Genomic DNA, 21,448 nt, shown 5'->3' with positions numbered 1-21,448 from the left:
TTGGAGTTGATGACACTTATTTATTCATTGAAGTTTGGTATTTCGTCTGGTGCCTAAATGCTGTCACTGGGCAAAATGCACTCCAGAGCAAAGTCCCGGAGTTGTGACAACTACCTGAGTATTAAGGTACGAGCTTTAAATATGTCTTCATTACAGTTTTACTGAGACTTCTTAGAAGTTTCTGTTTCTTTCTGTGCATTTATGTGTTTGAACTCTTCTGTAATCTTGTGTGTTATTGTGCACATTCAGGGGACGTTTTTTAATGGCTCAGCTTGTACTTGGCTGATATTTTGACTTCTTGCTATGTAGCCAAAACATAGCGGGTATTATATTTTGTATCAGTTAATTTTCTTTTAGTTTCAATTATATTATGCCTTTATTTTCTTGTTTGCTTCAGCAACAGAATTTCACAAGTCACACTGTGTGTAAATGTTTGCATTTCGTCTGCTGCTCTCAGATACTTGCCTGTTTGTAGTCATCTGTGTTCACTTCGAAGGACATTGGCAGTGTAATTCTTCATTGATGGCCCCTCAACATGTTCTCCAAGGGTTGCACAACAATTACAAACTGAATGTTGTGACTCTCTGCGTGATTAAAGACACATTAGGTGTGCAGTCTTGACAGGGAGCTAAACACTGGAATTGAAGACCAGATAAGTAACATATATTTTAAATCTTGAATTTCTATTTTCAGTAGATACAGACATTAATGTTTTTAACCTGTGTGCCATCATCAGCAATGGTGGGCTTTTATCTGCAAACAACAAAAGAATGGGGTCAGTGAAATACACAAGTTTGTATCCTTTCTGATAAGTCAGGTTCTTTTATCATCCTCCCACTTGTTTTGGTATGCAGCCATGCTATATTTACTCTGCAGAGGTATCAACAGACTTTTGTTAGTCTCCTTTGTCTCTCCTGTCACTGCTCATCACCACTCTGATTGGCTGAAGGACCTCCATTCACTTTTTGTCTTCTTTTTGTTGGGGTTTCCTTTATGCAAAGGCCTAATCAAACGTGAGAATCCACGTTTGTTGTATAAAGTGCAACATCTATCTAGAGGGTCTGTCAGTGCTGCTGAGGAACAATATCCTGCCAGTGTTTTTGCATCCTGTAGGACAAAGTCATTAGTTGACTATACATAAATCAAGTCTTTCTGATAACCAACGTGGGAATCTTTCCCTCTACTTCATTAGGGTTCAGTTTTCTCTTTGTCTTAATTAAAAAGGAACATTTGCATCTTGTTTTGTGCAGTATTATTTAATGATCCAGCTTGAAGAAATATGTAGGCTGTACACTTAACATCTTATTATATAGCCTGATGATTAGCAGACATCTTTCTCTTATGTGAATTAGGGAAATTATATATAGCAACGTTTGCTGAGAATGTTGGGCCAGTTTATCACCTCCAGACTTCCATCGTTGTTGATCCCGCTGTCACCCCACAGACCCAGCTGTGTTTGCAACACAATCAGTGTTGGCCTCTCCGGGTTAAAGTTCATCTGCTGAGATAGCATTGTAACATTTACTAAAGTGTCTTTTTACAACATTCTAATATTGTGACATTGTCCACTGAAGATCGTGTTCTGTAGTGTTCATACAGGAAGAGACAGAGTTCAATTTAATAGAACAATATTTTTTATTTCAGATCTTTGTCAGGCATTATTAGTAATGTTACGTCTTGAATTGTTGGGAGTTGTTTACATAATGTTTAGGTCTTTTTTCTGACTTTATACCACAGCCCCTCTCCTCACCTCTCCTCTCCTCCTCTCATAAGATAGGATTTCTATTGCTCCGGATCAAATGCTGAATCAAATTGTAGGTTCAGTGGTGAGGTCTCACTAGGCTCTTTTGTTGACGTCCTGGCACCTGGCAGCGAGGCAGGTCTGAGCAACCTGTGGTCTTTGTCAGCCTGCGGCCTTTGAGGCTGTTAGCAGGTTGGTTAGTGAGCAGTCTGTATGGGGGCTCCAGGGCTCTCTTGTTACACTCCCCTGGTGGCTTCATGCTCCACTGGAGGCCTGGTAGGCAGCGCCTTTTGTGTCCCTGACCCACTAAATGTGTCAGTGACCACCTCTCACCCGCTCTCTCTCTCTCTGTCTCTTAAGGTTTCTCGCTCTTTCTTTCTCCGTGATGCACCCCTTATCTCTGACCTTGATTCATTTCTTCTTCCACTTTATAGTCTGACACATGCTTTAAAAGGTGCTGTACTTTTAGAGTTACTAGCTAATATAACATTTTCACATGGTATATTTAATGTCTCTTATATAATTTACTTATAGTGGCTCACAAACGTTTACTTACATTGCAATATTTCGAAATAATAAAGAGTGAATTTCATTCAGAGACAAAATCCACATCGTTCAGCTCGCTTACTCGCTCTGTGCACCTTCTGAACAGCTGGTTTACTGACGGTGCAGACAAAGGTGTCCCACCTGGAGCTTGAAGCCATTAATTACCACCTCAGTCCTCCATCACACAGGCGGCCTCTTACAAAGACCTGGCATCACAAAGGGTGGGACTTCCCAATCTGTTCCTGTCCTGGCTGAGGGTCTGAGGCTAGAGACACACAACCATACACACTGCATTCCTCTGTGGCTCAGAGCGGATGGGAAGCTCAGCTCTGGTGGCTATAAGCTCAGTAGTTCTGCTGAGACTTGCAGATATGTCTCCCACTAGCCAGGTGACACTTTTTGAAAAGCTTCAAATGCTTACGGACAATAGAAAGCGATACATGTTGTACCTTATCTAAGATGTTATCTACAGGGTGACGATGTAATGTTTATTTCCCACGACTCTCAATGTAAACATGGTGTTATTGTTCAGATAAGTGCAGTTTTTTTTGTCCATATTGTAGCATCGGATTACATGGACAGCCACTCTTGTGCAGCAGGCTGAATAGCATTTGATTGATCATTGAGCACAGGTCTCTGCTATGTTGAGTAATCGTTCATCAAAACACTACTCATGTCACTACCACTGTTTTTTTTTCTGTCTCGGGAACCTCAAGAGAAACTGGTGTGTCCTAACTATGTAGTGAGGGCTTTCCTCCCATTGTTAGCTTTCCTCCAATAAAACACCATGTTATTCTTCTCCTCCCGGGTGCAACAGTGACTAATGCCCAGAGACATTTTTGTCTCACTGAAAGCAGGCTGACTGCTAATGGAGGTGGGCGTTTTGTTTCAGGGCACCAAACACTGTACGGCACATACCACTTAGAGAGGCGGAGTACACAATGAGCGCCTTGTAGTAGAGTCGTGGCATGTGTACCAATGCACTGAACTGTACTCTCTCTCCTCTAATTGATGGTGCTGAGCTGCTTAGATCAACAGGACAGATCCTACAAAGGGTGAAACATGGGCAGTCTGACAGGCTAAATTCACCGGAGCACAGGCGATCTCTTGATTTCTAAGCATCCTTTTTTTTTAACACACTTTTATTGTCATGTAAATGCAGCGAAGACATTCAAGTGAAAGTTAGGAGCTGCGTCCTCAACCCCTGCGTTCCTCAGCATGGTACACAGTTGTCATAGTGTGGGACTTTGCCTGGCATTGCTATCTATCTGTGTGGTTATCATTGGAGGCAGATGTCTCTATTCCACTGTTGTGTTCCATTCGGAAAAGGCCAGATAGCCGAGGGATGTTGGCCTTGGCTCCGACTGCTGAGAGGAAGGTCATAGCCTGAACCGTGAGCATAACTACAAGACCAGGTCAACCTCATCCAGGACTGCTGTAATCCCAAATGTCCCTTCTCATCCCCCGGACAAGTTGTAACTAACAGTGTCCGACATGTCATCTCTTCTGGTGGGAACAGGTGGTGGTGGGCCAGGTCGTGTATGGGTCAGATAAAAGTCAGCGATGACATGGTTGTTATTAATGGGTAGCATTGCACCGTCCCGGCCTCAACTGGAGTCCAGTCTGTACTTTCCAGTTTTGCTGTTTGTGTCCGCTGACAGTGACGTCACTCCCACCGGGTGTTTCCCCTCTTGCTGATGGAAAAACCATCATGGCCGACATTTCCTGTCATGTTCAAACTTCCTGACTGTCTGGCTAAGTGGGATCTTGCTCAGTAACTCATGGGCATATGCAACTGCATGTTTATCTGGTTGAAATCATGCACAGTAGGCAGATGCCTTGTTATTTGGTTATAGTTGTGCAGCCTTTGTATGATATTTTTAACCATGCCAGTGGCATGGCTCTTGTGATGGTCCGCCTGTTGTTTGATCGGTCCACTACTGCAATAACAACTATTGAATGGATCAATGTGAAATTTGGTACAGACATTCATGGTCTCCAGAGGATGAATCATAACAATGTTTGTGATGCTCTGACTTTTCCTCAAAGGCCATCAAAAAGTTGTCATTTATTGAAATATTTATTCGATGGATTACCATGGAATTTGTGTTTACTGCTAATTAGCAAATGCTAGCATGCTAACGTACCAAACTACAATGATGTATGTGGTAAGCATTATAAGTGCTAAATATCAGCATGTTAATATGTTATTGTGAGCATGTTAGCATGCAGAACTTTAGCATTAAACTAAGATCTAAGCCCCGAAAGTACAGCCTCACTGAGTCACTAGCATGGGTAAAGACTCTTTACACAGGATCACAGGAAGATTAAATACATGCGGGAAAGAAAATCTGTCAGAATTAATGTTATATTTTCTGACTTTCTCTATTGTTTTTGTGTGTGTGTGTGTTTGTGTTTGTGTGCGTGTGTGTGTGTGTGTGTGTGTATGTGTGTGTGTGTGTGTGTGTGTGTGTGTGTGTGTGTGTGTGTGTGTGTGTGTGTGTGTGTGTGTGTGTTTGAAACGCTGGATACTTTCACCACTTCACGCCTAGAATGAAACCCTGAGTGGGAAATATAATTCTTTGATCGGCCTGCACACAGCCCATGTTCACACCAAGGCCATAACCTGTGTCGAGATAGACTTTGTCGAGGATCACAAGCCAAAAAGGTGGGAGACCACTGGTTGACTTCCATGTCCATGTAGAAAGTGTTTTAGTGTTTTGCTAAATCTTGAAAAAATGGCCTTTGATGGGGCTTTTGGCCTTTCTGTTACCATGACACATTTCGCACAAACGTCATCTGAAGAAAGACGTCCAACCTAATCCAGATATTCTTTTACTCAGGACACTGAGTCTTTGGACAGCTGTATCCAGAGCACCTTGTCGGCCCTGTACAGCCCCTTCAGTGCCACCGCTGCCACGGTCCTGTGGCAGCTCTTCAGTGTGGTGGAAAGGCAGTACCGAGGAGACGGCCTCCGCTGCCTCATTGACTTCCTGCTCCCTGCCAAAAGAATCCTGCAGGTCATCCAACAAGAAACCTGTGTGAGTTGTTGCTAGATGTGTCACCTCAGGTTAAATCGATATAACCTTCTGTGATTTATTTCAGATTTCATTTCAAACTGATTTACCAGGTACTAACCTTAGTGATTTCCTGCAGGACTGTTGGAAATCAAATGTTGAAGGACTCAACAATAAAAAATAAAACCAATAGTCCCACTAAAACATGTATCCGTGTGTCAGGACATGTCAACTCATGTCCTTCCGGAAACACTTCAAACATTCAATTATAAATATCTTGATAGATAAGCAGCTGAAGTGATAAGACAACATGTTTGTGATAAAAGAATGTGAGAACAGTGCTGCTGAGTGGGAATATATTTTTTGAGTGGGAAGGGGGAGCATCAGACTGAGACAGAGTTGATTATTGTTCTGAAAACAAGCTGAAAAGCAGCCATCTTTCTCTGAATAGGGAAACAGAGGGAAACTGTGGTCTGTTTGAGAGGCTGCCTTGGACTCTTGGGCCCAAAGTGAAATTCAATATTCTCTCTCACAAGCTTTGATTGCTGTGGGTTAGGGCTCTACAACCAAAGCACTGTAACTTTATTCCTCTGTATTCATCTCCGCTGTGATTACACTGTGACGATAGCCATAGCAATAGTTTCACCTAAGCCTAGCCCCTGAGAACAGCTTGCAGTGCTTGAGAGTCTTTGTATTGCAGGCAATATGAGAGGCTTCAGAGGAAGATCACATCCTCAGTCTTTGACACGAGATGAAAAAAGTCAACCCTTGAGCACAGTGTCTTAGCTCTTAGGTTCTGTTTTTTATTCTGTCACAGTAAAGATTTGTGTTGTGGATGCTGCGAAACCAGGCCTGATCAGACAGGTTTTCCTCCTTCGTCGAGTGATCGCTGACGGTGATTCATCCAGTGCGTCCCATGAAAACATCTTGCCGCTCCACTAAAGTTAAACATGTGTTTGAACACAGCTGTGCAGATGTCAGTCATACCACAGCTAAGCCACGACGCACAGATGATAATCTTTTGTGGGAGTGATTGATTTCTCTGTTTTCTCTCAGGTGAGGTTCAGAGGATTGCTGTTCTATCATGAGGGGTGGCCTCTCTGCATCCACGAGAAAGTCGTCCTGCAGCTCGCCCCTCTGCACAAAGTGCGACTAAAGCAAGGAGACTTCTACCTACAGATTGTTCCTTTAGGCCGCAAGACTGCTAAGCTAGTCATAAAATGTCTGTCGGTCAGTGGGCAGGCCATCACAGAAGTCACCGTCGCAGAGAGCATGTATGGCAGTGTCTTCACAGCTGAGTTCTTGCAGAATGTAACACGTGACCGTAACCTGCACCCACTACAGAACTGTCTGCTTACCACTGGTACGGCTGTGTACAGGACGCCGTGGAAGAACGTGGTCAACCCACTGTTTGTCAGCAGCACGGCGGACGCCATCATGCAAGCACACTGCAGCAGAGGTGGCTTCCGCGGCCATCTCAGCACCTGCAGCACCAGCGGATCCACAGGCACTCTGGACAGCCACCGCAGCTCCAGAGAGTCTCTGCACTCTCAGGGAGCTGACTCAATCTTCTCTGAGCGCACCTCCCCAAACAGACACCACTTGGACCCCAGCAGTGAGAACCACAGTGTTAATTCACCGGACACTACTATACCTATCATTACAATTGAAAGATCCACTGAAGAGTGTGGAATAGGAAGTGAGGATAGTGGTGGGAGAGAGAGCAGGCCAGGGTCCAAGATGCTATCTTTTAGTACGGACCTCAGTAACCCTGGCCCTCGACGACGCCTCCCAAGGGACTCTGTTGCATTTGAGAGCAGGAGACTTTTCAGGAAATCTTACATGGAGGCCCTGCAGAACCCCATGAGCCTCGGGTCCAGCTCTGAATCCATTCTGGAGGAAAGCCCAGAGCACGGTGCTGGTCTAAGAGAGAGCTCGGTGACACCGGGGAGCAGCCCCGACACCCGGTCTTCCTCCAGAGAACATTTATCTCGGAGGTTGGGTAGCCGGAGCTGGCTCAGTGGGGATGACTCCAGACCCAGCACACCTTTACTTTACTTACAGAGGGGGTTGAGGAGCGCAGAGAGACGGGCGGAAAGACGCTCAAAGTCACTGGAGAGGACTAACAAGGCAGGCCAGGTTAAAGGCCACCGGGAACGATCCTCTTCTGGAGGCTCAGCTAGCCCCTCCCCCAAAAAGCTTATCAACGGCTACGCTCTGCGTTTTGGGAAGCTCGATTTGGAGGCGGCTTTTCCTGGCTCTGAGAGGAGAAACAGCAAAGAGGAGTCAGGTATGTGATGCTGCACTGATGTTTCACCTTTTGCTTTCTTAATGTCTCATTGTACAAAAATCCCATTTAAGTTGCTAATATTACATGCAAATACTTTGTCTGTTGGCTTCACCAGCAGTAGAAAGTACAAAAGTACATTTACCCAAGTACTGCACAGTTTTGTGATACTTGTACTTTACATTTCAGACTGCATTTCAAGTAATATTTTTTATTCCACTGCATTTATTTCACAGCTTTAGCTAGCAATAACATGTATTACAACACTGATGTATGGGGGGGGGGGGGCATGTTCCTTCATCACAATGAACATGGGCACTGTGGTTTTTTTAAAAGTCTATCCGATATACAGGATGGTGCTTCCATAAAAACTCACTAACACCCATGGCTGAAATAGTCCCCAATAAACGTCTAAAAACTAAAGGCTATTTTGGGAGATTGGTTGGCTTTTTTTGGGAAATGAAACTATACATTTAAGATTCTTTCAAGATTTAAATCTTCAGTAGGAATGAGTGTTGTATATATTATGGAAATATATGTTTTTTTTCTCCAACAGTGGTTGAATCATAATAACAGTCCATGACTCATCATTTCTTGCTTATCAAATAATCTCACCTGAGGGTGTTAAAACCACTCTTAACCACTCTATCACCCGTAATAGCCAGATAATGGAGGTTTCTCATGAGGGTGTGTAATTATACCCCGCAGCAGGAGCGGTTATTCATCAGGTGGCTGCAGTTGGAGTCTAAGTTGAGACAACACATAACTCTGAAGCATTGGCGCTGCCATTCGTGCCAGATTGCTATTCAAAGCCCACTGTGTATTTTTTGGCACGTTCAGTGTACAGGTACAGCCCTCCCCTGGAAACAGAACTTACTCACAACCCTGTGTTTTCTTTGCTACTGTCAGTCTTTGTTTTTGGGTTGGTTCATACAGGGTAGCTCAGGAAAGCGGCGACGTGAGAGTACCACCTAGGGAATCATGCTGTTTTTTCAAAACACAGATTCTTCCGTGAATTGAAATGTGCGGTGAAGAGTTATTTCAAATCTCTCAATCCTAACTTTGGACAATGCTAGACCATAGTTAGTACTGACTTTATAAATAAAGTTGATTATACGTTCATTTAAATATGTTAAATACACACCTTGCAGCAAAAATATAGTAGTTAAATCACATCACTGTTTGTTGCATTCCTGAGATTACCTCAGAGGGGATTGTGTTTCAGCTGTTGTAAAGCAGGTTTCCCACAACGACATTTCAAAGGCAACAAAGGATCCTGTAAACCCTGTAAACCAACCACAGGGACCCCAGCATCCCACAATGAGATGACCCTACAGTGTTATTGGGGCTGGGGGCTGTACTGATCCCAGATGGGTTGCCTCATTTACAAAAGTGTCCTTTGTGAATCAAATCAGCCACTGGGGGTTCACGAAAATAGGCCTTTCAAACTACACCTGTGTCTTTGGAGAGACCATTCAGTCCAGAAACACAAGACCTAACCTGCGCTGACTCACACCACTCTGAAAAAATACTCCAGACGGCTTAGATTACTCATTATATGAGCCAGTAAACTCTGCAGTATCAAAAAACCTCCTGCGTGATTTATGTGATCAGTAACTTAAAGCTCCAGCAACCAGTGCAGATTTAGCCTCTTTGACGGCCTACAAACGTGTCCCGCAGACTACACGAAAAACAGACTTTCACACAGGACAATACTCAAGAGGCTTTACTCTACGTTTGTCACTTCCTCTGAAAACAAAGCTATTTAGGAAACATGCAGCAAACACAATCCTGGCCACACAGTCGCACAGGAAATGCACTGACTGTTTGAAGACAATAGAGTCTGAGCTGGGAGGGTTTACTGTCACAGAACAGAGCAGGACAATACAAGAGGCCTCGAACTCTTTAAAAAGACAACACACAACAGGTGTCCGTCAGACACAGATATATCGGCAGAGCTGGTTGAGCAATGGCCTATCAAGGATTTATGTTTATTTTCCAAGGCTATTCATTCTTCGATGTCTGATGTTTAGAAAGGACCTAGTTGCTTACTGTGGCTCTAGGAACAGGAATGTCTCTGTTGGTCAGCTGTTCAGTCCACCGTTTTGGTCCAGACTGAAACATCTCAAAAACCATTGAAGGGATTAGCGTGCAACAGACATTCAAGGTCCCTAAAGGACAAATCCATATTCATGGTCCCTAGAGGATGAATCCTTATACCTTTTGGTGATCCCAACACCACCAGGTCAAATTTTCTCATTGTATAGTACTTTGGTTTATGACCAAATACTGGCATAGCTATTAAAATTCCCATCAGCCTCAGCTTCACTTTGTGTTAGAGCTTAATAGAAAATTCTGGCATGCTAACATGCTTAACTAGGACGGTGAACCCAGAACATATTACACCAGCTAAACATCAGCATGTTAGCATGCTGGTACTAGCTTTGAAGCTTTTATAGCCTGATATAAAGCCACAAGCAGGTCTTATTATATGGGATTTTAGATGTTCTTGTAAATATAAGGTTGTCACAGCCCAGTTTGTAGACTCTAAGAAGGATGGCACACATAAGAGTATACTTCATAGTGAAATCAAAGTATTTACTAAAAATGAGTTGAAATGAATGAGTAGATCAGGTCTGCGATATCGGTAGGGTAGAAAGTAGATGACCAAAGATTTGCTTTGTCTTGCCAAAACAAGTAAGTAAGTAAGTCAACTTTATTTAGTACAGCAGTTTTCACAGAGCAAGATCCCAAAGTGTTTAATCCACAATAATAAGCATTGAATAAAAAAGTAAGACCACAAAACAGTTAAAAGAAACAAACTATGAATTAAAACCCAACAAAGAAGCCACAACTCAGGGGTGTGTTGGTAGAGGAGATCTTCTGCTGTTCTCTGGTCTACTAAACATGGGGCACTACGGGCCCAGGTGTGTACCATGTCGCAACCCCTGCAAACAGGAAAACAGCAAACATGGCAACCAAAACAGACGGACTGTGGCACTTTTTTACTACAAATCAAATACCTGGAGCTGTCTTTTTCTGCTTTCATAGTGGGGCTGCAAATCATGTTTGTTTATTTTTATTAACAAATAATATGACTATTATTTCCAGTTATTTTTATTGATGAATCGTTTTGCCAAGAGGTTTGAGAGAATTGTTAAAAATGCAAATTACAGTTCTAGTCAAAAGTAAAATAATCAGATGTCTTGCTTGGAAGCTAAAACCAGAGATTCTTAAAATGAGCTTGTGAAATGACTGATATGATTGATAAATTATCTAATTTGTTGCTGATTAATGTTCTGACGATCAAATTGTCGATTAACTAAATCACTGTTGCAGCTTTACCGTGTACTGTGCATACTGTGCTATCCATTTTGACATTCCTTCAGTACTTAGCCAAGGCACAGTGACGTATCCCATTGGGTATACAGTGATACTATGTTTCGCTGCCTCAGGAATAGGATCTGTGTCAGGGGCATTCCTATAAACAGAGCCTCGAGGTAGAAGACTGGCGAGGATGATGTGAAGAGTGAGTTACCCGTGACTCAGGCTGACTGAACACCTGGTCTCTGTGATGAGTCAGGGTGAACTCACTACTAGAGCACACTTGTGTCAACACTAACAAACACTTGCTTCATGACGTATTACGATTAGTACTCAGGTGGAAGAAAGCTTCTCATTTATATTGATTGCTCTGTATTTTTGTACAGTTGTGGCATAGTAAGTATCACTTAGACAAAGTGTGCCCACTATTTATACTTATTTCCTCAGGACAGCGCGATGACACCATCAGCAGTGAGAGCAGACGGCACAGGCACAGTGGAGAAGAGCCATACAGTCCAAAAGCTGCCAATGGGACGGCCATCAGGCTGGCTTCAGCATCAGCCTTCCCCAAACTGGTGTCAGAGGTCAATGAAGAGCTACTCTCATCGGGTGCCGTGATCCTGCCAGGTAGGGTTAGCGATGCGGACACGGCTGATGCTTTCATTCATCTTGATACATTTCTTTTTATGCATTTCAGTTCATTCACTTTACAATGAAATACGACATTTCCATTGCTTATTACCTTCTAATCACTTTGTAAAAGTTGCTTTTAATTCCTGATGTACCCCACGTCTTCTCCGCTGCTGGTAAATAGCAGCAGGCCTTGACATACACTGCCATTTTCCTCAAATTAGTTCATGATCTTTTGTGGGAATTTTGAGCAATAGTTGTTTATTTCTGGACTGTTTGGACTGTGGTAAAAGGCAGAAATGCAGAACTGGGTATTCTTTTTCGGGCCATTATTTTTTGCCCCTTCATTTTTAATTTAACAGATATTTAAGAAACTTAGAAAGCACTTTCTTTCGAAGTAACTTTAGATTCTAATCTAGACATAGAGAATAACATTAACGTGATTTAGTTTAGTTTTAGTTTATTTATTTGCACAATTTAAAGAATACACAAACATAACAGAGATACATATTATTACAGTGCAGGAAGAGGCAGGAAACCCACTGGGCTTATTTGAAGCCTCCACCTAAATAATGTCAAAATTTCACAATATTATAGAGAACACAAAATGAATAAACATAACATATGACTACGTAATATTGATGTCAAAGTATTTTAACGAGTGATAACACTGAGCTCCTTAAAGCTTAAACATTCCTGACATAAAAAGTGTTGACCCCCTGCTGGCATTTACTCTTCCAGGAAACAGAGATCGCAGTGGGAGGGCAGTGCTACAGGTGTGCACAAGGGCTCAGGTGTGGGCAGGTGAGAGTTGCACTGTCAGTGACCTCACCTGTTTATTGGGCTACTACTATTCCACACTGCGGTAAGTCACGCATACTCTGGGTTTTGTGTATGTTAAGAATAACTCCAGTAACTTCCACACCTGTCTTTTTACACCTGAGGTGAATGCGGCTGCTTGCAGTCTTTATTAATGCATTTAGCATGTTTCCAATGTTCCTCAACAGTGTAGTTGTTATTCAGAGCTTGTAGATGAATGAAAAAGTCAGTATTTTTAAATAGAGCATTATCAGTAAACTAGAGAATGAAAAAAGGGGTCAGTTGTCAGTCTCACAGGGTCTCTCTAGTAGCTGTTCTTAGATATTTGTCTTTCAAGTGTAATTGGAATTATTGTATTTAAAAATGTCTCTGACCCAATCTATAAATATGTTGTATTTTATGCAGTCATGCGCTTGACAAAGACAATACACTAACGGTAATACTTTGGTTTCAGGAAAGAAAGGCGTGATCACGGCTTAACTGTTGTAATAGACAGCAGGAGGCAGCAGCCTGTTCCAGCTCTGTTGTCATCTCTGTCTGAATTGCAGGTGAGCCCGCAGTGGAAAACACGTAATTACCCTCCAACACACACTCAAAGAGTTTTCAGGCCCTGCTAAATCTCCGTTGTCTTCTGAACTGTATTGCTATGTCTCAAGGTGATAACACTATGGCATTCCTTACACATATCTTATTGTTCTACCTCTCAGTCTCTGACTCAGTTTGTTTTTTAAAAGTAACACACCTTTAAATTCGTATTGACTGCAGTTCCAAGACATGTTTCTTAAGAAAAGGCTGGCCTCAGGGCTCTAGTCGAGAAGCCTGTGCTTACTTGTCTGTTTTTAACCGCACACTGGGAGCGGGCCGGCTGCAGCCGACTTACAAGAGACATATCATCATGCTATGATGATGAGTTTTCTTACTGATGTCGGGATGATAATCTCGTAAACCACAACACATGCACTGTAAGTCAGTTTAGCTGTAAGTCAGTTTAGCTGTACAAATTCTTTATCTTATTCACTTATGCAAATGTTTGTGCATGTTTTTCTCAGGTGTTAGCACCAAATGCACTTTACACTGTTCTCTTCCTGGTGGACAAGGAGACCGCAGCCAAATCTGAGAGAGACATCGATGTACAGGTAGATAAAGACTCTCATCATCAGATTGATGAGAGGTATTTCTATTAAGTGATGTATTTAGATCTGATAAGGGATTTGCAATAATTAAATTAGTTGTTACTCGATTGAGACTTGATGAATTCCTATCTAATGTTGTCGCTGTAGGCTGTGATGAAACAGATTATCAAACTGAGTGCGTGTTCGTGCTTTTCTTGCCACAGACTGAAACAATGTCGTCTCTAAAAGCCCTGCTGAAGCACATCGACCACACCCAGCTCACACGAGACATGGAGGGCACCTTCCAATACGACCACAAGCACTGGATCCACTTCAGACAGGTGGGTGTGACGGAGGTGGCTGGGCGTTTTAAACATATCTGTAAACTTACTCAAGAGCTTGGTGAGCGTGGATGTACCTTTCGAAAAAAAGAAAAGAAAATTCAGTTGTTGGGTGTTTGTTGTTCCTAAGAAAAAAATTTAAATTATAATACTTGTGTTTTGCCAAAAGTTATGTGTAGTGACAAGAAATGGCTTCTCTGGGCCAGCTTTGGCCATTCTTGAATTGATCCCTTGCATTTCAGGCAGGGACGAGGACCAATCTTTGACTTTTCTCCAAAACATCCTGTCAATTTTAAGAATGGTGACGGGCTCCAGTCATTTATGATGTTTTGACACTGCTAGTGCTAATAATCTCCCTCAATCTCTTTCTCTCTATCTCTCTCACAGAAAATTGACCCGTTTGCCAGCAGTTGTAGCGCATCTATCTCCTCCCTCCAGGAGTCTATCAGCACACTGAGCGGCAGCGGCAACCTGAAGACCTCGAAGGTCAGACCCGACCCCCCCGCGGACACTCTTTCCTACTGATTTATGTGTCTCCACTGATTCACAATAGCTCTCTGCCGGCCTCTGGCCTCTTAACTGGAGTAAACAGTTCAGGAGTTTGTTTTATGGTTACCTTCCATGATCTTTGTGCTTTTCTTTTGAGTTTTAAATGAAGCAGGTATTTCACTTCATTCGTTTTTACATCCTTTCTTCATTTGATTTTGTTCACCACTGTGCATGTTTGATTCAGGAGGTGTCTGAGGTATTGGAACAGCAGAGGCATCTCATGAAGTGCGTGTTAGAGGACACCCGTCTAAACAGACTGCGTCTCGAAGGAGGAACTGTCCTCGCCCGCATCAGGAAGGAAGAGGCCTGTGAGAATGAAAACTACAGGTACTGAAGAAAAAAAGGGTTAGACTCTCAACCACACGAGCCAACATGAGTGAAACCTGTGGTGATAATAAAACAGACTTTTCATAACCCGCTCTGTCCTGTTATTGTTTTCTTTGTGCATTTAGAGATGCTGTCGACATGTTGAATGCACTGTACAACCAAGTAGACGAAGAAGTCCATAAGCTTGTGATCCTCTCAAACAAGTCTCAGAAACAGTTGGAGAGCCTGCTGGAGGTGTGCTCGTTTGAGGAGCAAACCCAACAGGTGAGCTTCAACTATTTCACTCTTGACATTGTTATCTGTGCTGCAGTTTTTCTCGTTCAACAATCGGGATATTCTTGTTCTCTTTCCAGATCAAACTGTGGTTCAGCGTCGAAGGAGAGAAGCAGCTCACACCGTTGGAATCGCTAACGCTGTCTGTGGCCAAAGTTAAGGAGATGCGAGAGAGCTTGGGCCAGTTTCTTGAGGAGTCAGTGGTAAATATGGACACACTTTTTAAATACATTCCTCGTTGGACCACCTCCTTTGTGTAATTTTGGGAAGACAATCCGTGCTAAATTGATCAGTTTTGTCCGTTTCCTGACAGCACCAGCAAAGACACGGCCTGCAGCTGGTGAAAGAGTCTCCAGAGTCCCTTCCAGGTTCGGTTCTCCTTGACTTTAAGCAACATCTGGGCTCCATCTTAAGCAGAGTGGAGAGGAGGAAGACCCAGCTTGACATCCTAACCAACCTGTATGAATTCTATGACTCAGTAAGTATTTAAACCTAATGTGGATATGCTGTCAGAAGTTATGAGCATTTAAGGTTAGCATATACTTAAAATCTTAAAATCTCCTTTACATCTGAAACCTATGCCAGGCATTTTTCAGGATTAACCACGCTGCGTCTCTTAACTATATTATAAAGATTAAACACTCTTTCAAATCTGTAGGCAAACCAGTGGATGGAGCACTGCCAGGATTATTTTGGCCACCTGAGTCCAGACACTTCAGCTGTTGGACTTTTGCCATCTGTGGTGCAGATCCTCCAGGATTACTACACCGAGGCCTCCAAGTTCTCCGTGGACAACTTCAGCACTCTCAACAACATGGTGCTCTCCCTGGAGAGTCCTCAGCAGCTGCAGCAGTGGAACACCGTGTGGCACAAATGCCAGCGGACCAAACAGCAGTTGGAAGAGACTTTGGCCAGAGCCATGACAGCAGCCCCTAACTCCACGGCTGATGACACGGCGGCTTCTTTAAAGACTGCAGAAAGCCAGACCGCCACTCCAGAACAGCATGGAGCGAAACCGCGTGTGCTGTTACCTGCGATAATTACACCATTAACTTTTGAGGACAACAAGCCTCACTCTGCTGGGCCTTTCTCCAAGAGCCCAACCAGTTCAATCTCCTCTTCCTCACACTTCACCTTTCCCCCCGAATGCGACAGCAAACTGAGGCAGAGTCCATCCATGTTTGAGGACACAGACAGCGACTGCACCATCGACTCGACCATCTCATGCCACTCGGAGCCCGTCTACTCCGGTGCAGCCCGCCTCCGCAAGCAGCCAATGAAGAAGATCATGAAGAAGACCATGAGCTATGAGCTGAGCCCGAGGGACAGTGGTCACTCAGACGTCAGCCACATTAATGGCTACACGGGTGTGTACATCAAGGGCTTGGAGGTGGCTAATAACGTGTCTGCAGAGAAGAAGCTGCAGAGACCTGACTTAATGAGCCCTGCATTAGGACGCAGCCGCAGCATGTCTACGCCCTCCAGGATCAACAACAGACGCAGTGACGGAGAGGGCAAGAAACAGAGCAGGTGAGGAAATGAACCACTGATACTAAACAAGACCTGGGATGTTGCTTTACACATATTAAAAAGTGTATATAATTTATGAAGAGAGCGTGGACAGAATACCAGAAAAAACAAATACTATGAAATCATTTTTGGGTTTATTATCTAAAGTTTAGTATTGTATTAATCATTTTACCAGTGCATCATGAGTACTCTTACAGCTTATCGTGTCTTTTTGTTGTCCAGTAAAGTACAGCACATAATGGATGAGATGATCTCCACAGAGAGGGAGTACGTTCGCTCTCTCAGCTACATCATTGAGCACTATTTCGCCGAGATGGAGCGCCTGGACTTGCCACAGGACCTGCGGGGGAAGCGCAGCATCATTTTCGGGAATGTTGAGAAACTGTGGGACTTCCACAGTCAGTACTTCCTGAAAGAGCTGGAGTCATGCGCCCACTCCCCGCTGTCCATCAGTAGCTGTTTTCTTAGACACGTGAGTCCAGACAGTCAGTAAGTCAGTCAGAGTGTCCCGAGGCGGCACGCGGGCAGCCTAAACACAGCACTTAGGTCTAGTGGCTCCCAACAGCAGGGACTGTAATGATGTGTTGACCTGTAGTTACTGACGTTTTTCAAAACAACGAAATGCAAAGTGTCAGGGTTTCACTGTCACACTGTTGTTGTTCCAATACCCATATAGTCACTCATCAGCAGCATAATGAACCCATGAAATGATTGTGTTTTGCAAAGCATACTGAAATGCTTACTTCTTACTGTAGTCAGTGTCGTAACTTGTTCATCTTGTGTGCAGGAGGATCAGTTTGGAATGTATGCCCTGTACAGCAAGAATAAGCCCCAGTCCGACGCTCTGCTCAGCAGCCATGGGAACGAATTCTTTAAGGTGCGTCTGGAAACTCACCATAACATTCCTCATAGAGTGGCAGGTCACATGGCATTGAATGTTGGTTGTACACTAAATAAATGTAAACATATTAGATTCTGAGCAATAGCTAATCACAGATAAATTAGTATCGGAATATATTACTGGGCTGAATTATAATGACATGATATTAAAAATTCTCAACACGAGGTCCAACTTCCATGATTTTGAGTGTTTTGTTCACATCTCATGGCCTTCGTCAGCAGGGGGAGCTGCTCAGTTTTCATGGAGATGATAGGCGTGACCGATGTTTGACTTAATGTAGATACAATGTCAGTGTTTGCCCACCAGTGAGCACTGAAACGTTTATTTTTTCTAATGTAAACTGTGCCACACAGTTCAAGTTTTCGACACATTTATTTAATAATCATGTTTAAAGGATTCTTTGTTTACTAGTTTATGTTGAAAAATTAATATTGGCTGAAATGTTGCTTTTTAAAACTCGAATTTTAAACATGGGCCAAAAAAATGTAGCATTGATTATAATCTAATTAATACATGTCCAACAATCAACATGGCTGCATTAAATCAACATCAATTAGCTAAAGGCTAATAAACAGAATTGACATTTGTTCGACTCACTCACAACATTTGCATCCCTATATTCAAAAGACACATTACACAATAATAATCCCCGCTGTGTCTCTCCCCAGAATAAGCAGATGGAGCTCGAAGACAAGATGGACTTGGCGTCCTACTTGCTGAAGCCCATCCAGAGGATGAGTAAATATGCGCTGTTGCTGAAAGACCTGATCAAGGAGTGCAGTCAGTCCCAGGAGCAGGAGCTGAGCGACCTCCGCACTGCAGAGGAGATGGTCAAGTTTCAGCTTCGCCATGGCAATGACCTGCTGGCTATGGATGCCATTCGGGCCTGTGATGTAAGAAGAAATACATGAGCCCAGAGCCATGTGCTGCTGTGATGAATATTTTGATGTCAGCATGAAAACCAAATGCTACCTAACATTATTTTCTGGCAAGACATTAAACTATTTTGGAATTTGAGGTCATCTTGTTATGTATACAGCAGATTGGGGTCAGAGTCCCACCAGGAATTGTATTGTTCTCTCTGACGCATGTGAACGGCCATGTTTCCTCTCCAGGTGAACCTAAAAGAGCAGGGTCATCTCCGCTGCCAGGATGAATTCATAGTCTGGTGCGGACGGAGGAAATACCTCCGCCACGTCTTCTTGTTTGAAGACCTCATCCTCTTCAGCAAGACCAAGAAGATAGAAGGAGGATATGACTTTTACATCTATAAACAGTCCTTCAAAGTAAGAGTTTATTGTTTGAGGATCACTTTTGGTCCCTTGAATAAGGATGGTTGAGTTAATGTTTCTTTTCCATTCTGTTCTATTTAGACAGCAGAAATAGGTATGACTGAAAATGTCGGCGACAGCGGCCTACGCTTTGAGATTTGGTTCCGTCGGAGGAAGTCACAGGACACGTTTATACTCCAAGCCAGCTCCGCAGAGGTCAAGGCTGTGTGGACAGCCATCATAGGGAAGATTCTGTGGAGACAGGCGCTCAGAAACAGAGGTGTATTTAATTGTGATTTTGATCTGAATATATATGTATATGTGACATTCAGGCCCTTTATCCCATGTAAGACTAAGGTTTTGTCATTAAAGATTTCCTTTTCTGGATTCCAGAGTTGCGCATGCAGGAGATGGTGTCCATGGGGATTGGAAGCAAGCCTTTTATGGACATTAAGCCAAGTGATGCAGCTATCAGTGACAGAGCCATTGACTATATCATGAAGGGGACAGGTGAGCTGTCCTTGTACACTTCATGTATTTGAGCCTCAGTATACTTTTATTATTCTTATCCCTTTTTCTCCTTCTCTACAGTTTGTTGCTTCTTCATGATTCACGTTGTAATTATGCACAAAATTGGCTGAAACCACAAAAACTTGGCTCTTGCGTTCAAGTGTTTTAATGCCAGTAGTATAATGACAGTTTTGTGAAGTTAACCCACCAGCTGTAATCTTAAACATACTGATTTGAAGTCATTACAACCGCAGTAAGCTATTTTACATTACCCCTCTTTCATGGCTCACCGGAGATGCTGATTCATGCCTCAATTATCATCATTAACAACCACAGGAATGTTCAAACATTCTTGTCACTTTTCATCCCTCCCATGATCTCACAGCTCACTGTGTTTGTCTCTGCCGACAGAGGCTAGGACCAGGGCGTCCATTGCGGTGTCTTCGTTTGATCACACCACTTCGTTCAAGAGACCTCACTCCACAATCTCCAACAGCAGCACCTCCTCCTCCAGCAGCCAGTCCTCCTCCTCCCTGCTGGGCTCGCTCAATCTTCACCTTTACTCCTCACCCTCTCACCCGCACACACATCCATACCTAGTGACCAGTGTTCCCTCCTTTGCCCAGTGGCCCTATGACTGCATAGAGGAAGATGAGCTGGAGCAGGACACCGGGAGCCAGCCCTCCATGAGTGAGTGGCTACTATATCTTCTGTAGAACCCAAGGCAATTTTTAAATTGCATAAAAATACATAAAAGACTGTTTAAATTCCTTGAACTCTTGCCTCAATAGGACATTAATGGAGTCATTTGTTGCTTTATTCAGTATTACAGTATTGATGTAACTTTCTCTTTGTGTTGCAGTCACTGAGAGCTCAGAGACGTCCTCCCAGTGTACCTCCAGTGACAGTGTAACAGGCCTGAGTACCCTCACTATACCCGGGCACGCCAGCATCGTCATGGACTCCTACAACAACGAGTCTCCTACTTTCCTGTGCTCCTCCCCGACTTCCTCCTCCATCGCATCTCCTTCGATATTCCAGAAAGAGGAAGAGCTCCAACCCCAGGGCACCAAGTTCATCACAGCAGTGAGTGCTTGATTATCTTCCTTGTTATCTGTTTGTACTAAGATTAACTAAAGTCACACCTCTGCTAACATCACGTTGTTTCATGAGAGTGTATAATGAGAAGTACAGCTCAGATAAACCACAACTGGGGTGACACCCATTTATATTTCGTTGCTCCCTCTCAAGTCAAGTAAATGTATTATTTATTTAAGGTCTATATAGAGGTGTGAACACTTCATCCCAGAACATTTGCATATTTTTTGGTTCAGGGAAAGTACTTCATTAACTACATGAAGTACTTACAAGACGTCTTTCTTTAAAAGATACTCAGTTGGTTTCAATCTGCAGCCTCACCACTAGATGGTGCCACATCCTACATGCTAGACCTTTAACTCTTCCCCAAATTTACTCCATAATATTATATATTTTTTACTATTGATCTTGTGAGTCACCTTAAGCCCAGCTGTGAACTACTAGTATGGATAATAATTCAGCCCAAAATGTACTGTATTCCCACTGGTACATGATAAAATGCATTCAAGTCTGGGGCCTTTGGTATATTTTATCTCGTTTAAATACATACATTTATATATTTTTATTCATTGTACTTCTTTATTCTCTTTGGAGTTAAATTGAAGCTGCATATCATCATATTGTTCTGAGGTGCTCTTGCTTTCTAAATGTAGTTTTACTTTTACGCAACAAAAGTGAGGTTTGAAAGGGCGATTAGAAAACAATTTAACACCATGTTGATTATTTGCTTAAAGATGCCTAAAGCCAGGAACATGGCTGGTTTTAAATTCTGATTATAACGTTAATTTGGCTATGATTTTAAACAATCCTGTAATTGGATATATAAAGAGCTTCAGACCACTCAAAGCAGTTGCAATTATATTGAACACCACAAACGAACCAGACCAGAGTCCGCTTGGAAGTGGGCCGAGACCCACCTTTTCAGGCGGGTTCAGTTGTTGGCCCGCACCAGGATTCAATTGACAGCTTTCACACCAGCCCAAACCAGAACCAGACTATCTGACGAAACGCTCCAGGGTTCAGTTAAAATGGACCAAACAGGTTACGTGTGAAAGGGATCTACGTGGAAGAGAATATTTGAAGCTTCAGTTTCACTCACCACCTTTTTGCTGTTTTGTTTTTACCAGAGCAAGGCCTCTCATATAGCAGTAGGCCTCTCTACTGTGGTCTGA

General features: G+C 43.1%; 1 protein-coding gene across 1 annotated transcript; it reads left to right on the top strand.

The window, feature by feature from the left end:
• Positions 1 to 57: 57 nt before the first annotated feature.
• On the top strand, positions 58 to 21,448 carry plekhg4b (pleckstrin homology domain containing, family G (with RhoGef domain) member 4B). The gene is made up of 23 exons (XM_076109530.1): positions 58 to 126; positions 5,131 to 5,328; positions 6,361 to 7,594; positions 11,363 to 11,542; positions 12,287 to 12,410; positions 12,819 to 12,912; positions 13,414 to 13,500; positions 13,701 to 13,817; positions 14,205 to 14,303; positions 14,551 to 14,693; positions 14,819 to 14,957; positions 15,047 to 15,169; positions 15,280 to 15,444; positions 15,625 to 16,496; positions 16,719 to 16,968; positions 17,284 to 17,373; positions 18,066 to 18,290; positions 18,513 to 18,683; positions 18,771 to 18,948; positions 19,062 to 19,178; positions 19,590 to 19,868; positions 20,041 to 20,264; positions 21,404 to 21,448. The coding sequence occupies exons 1-23, from the start codon at positions 58 to 60 to the stop codon at positions 21,446 to 21,448; spliced, it is 5,223 nt and encodes a 1,740-aa protein (XP_075965645.1).

This window comes from Anarhichas minor, unplaced genomic scaffold (assembly GCF_050575085.1).
Source record: "Anarhichas minor isolate MPS153535 unplaced genomic scaffold, ASM5057508v1 ptg000041l, whole genome shotgun sequence".
NCBI lineage: Eukaryota > Metazoa > Chordata > Actinopteri > Perciformes > Anarhichadidae > Anarhichas > Anarhichas minor.
Note: the sequence above shows the minus strand (reverse complement) of the source record. Positions and strands in the feature narration are given on the sequence as shown.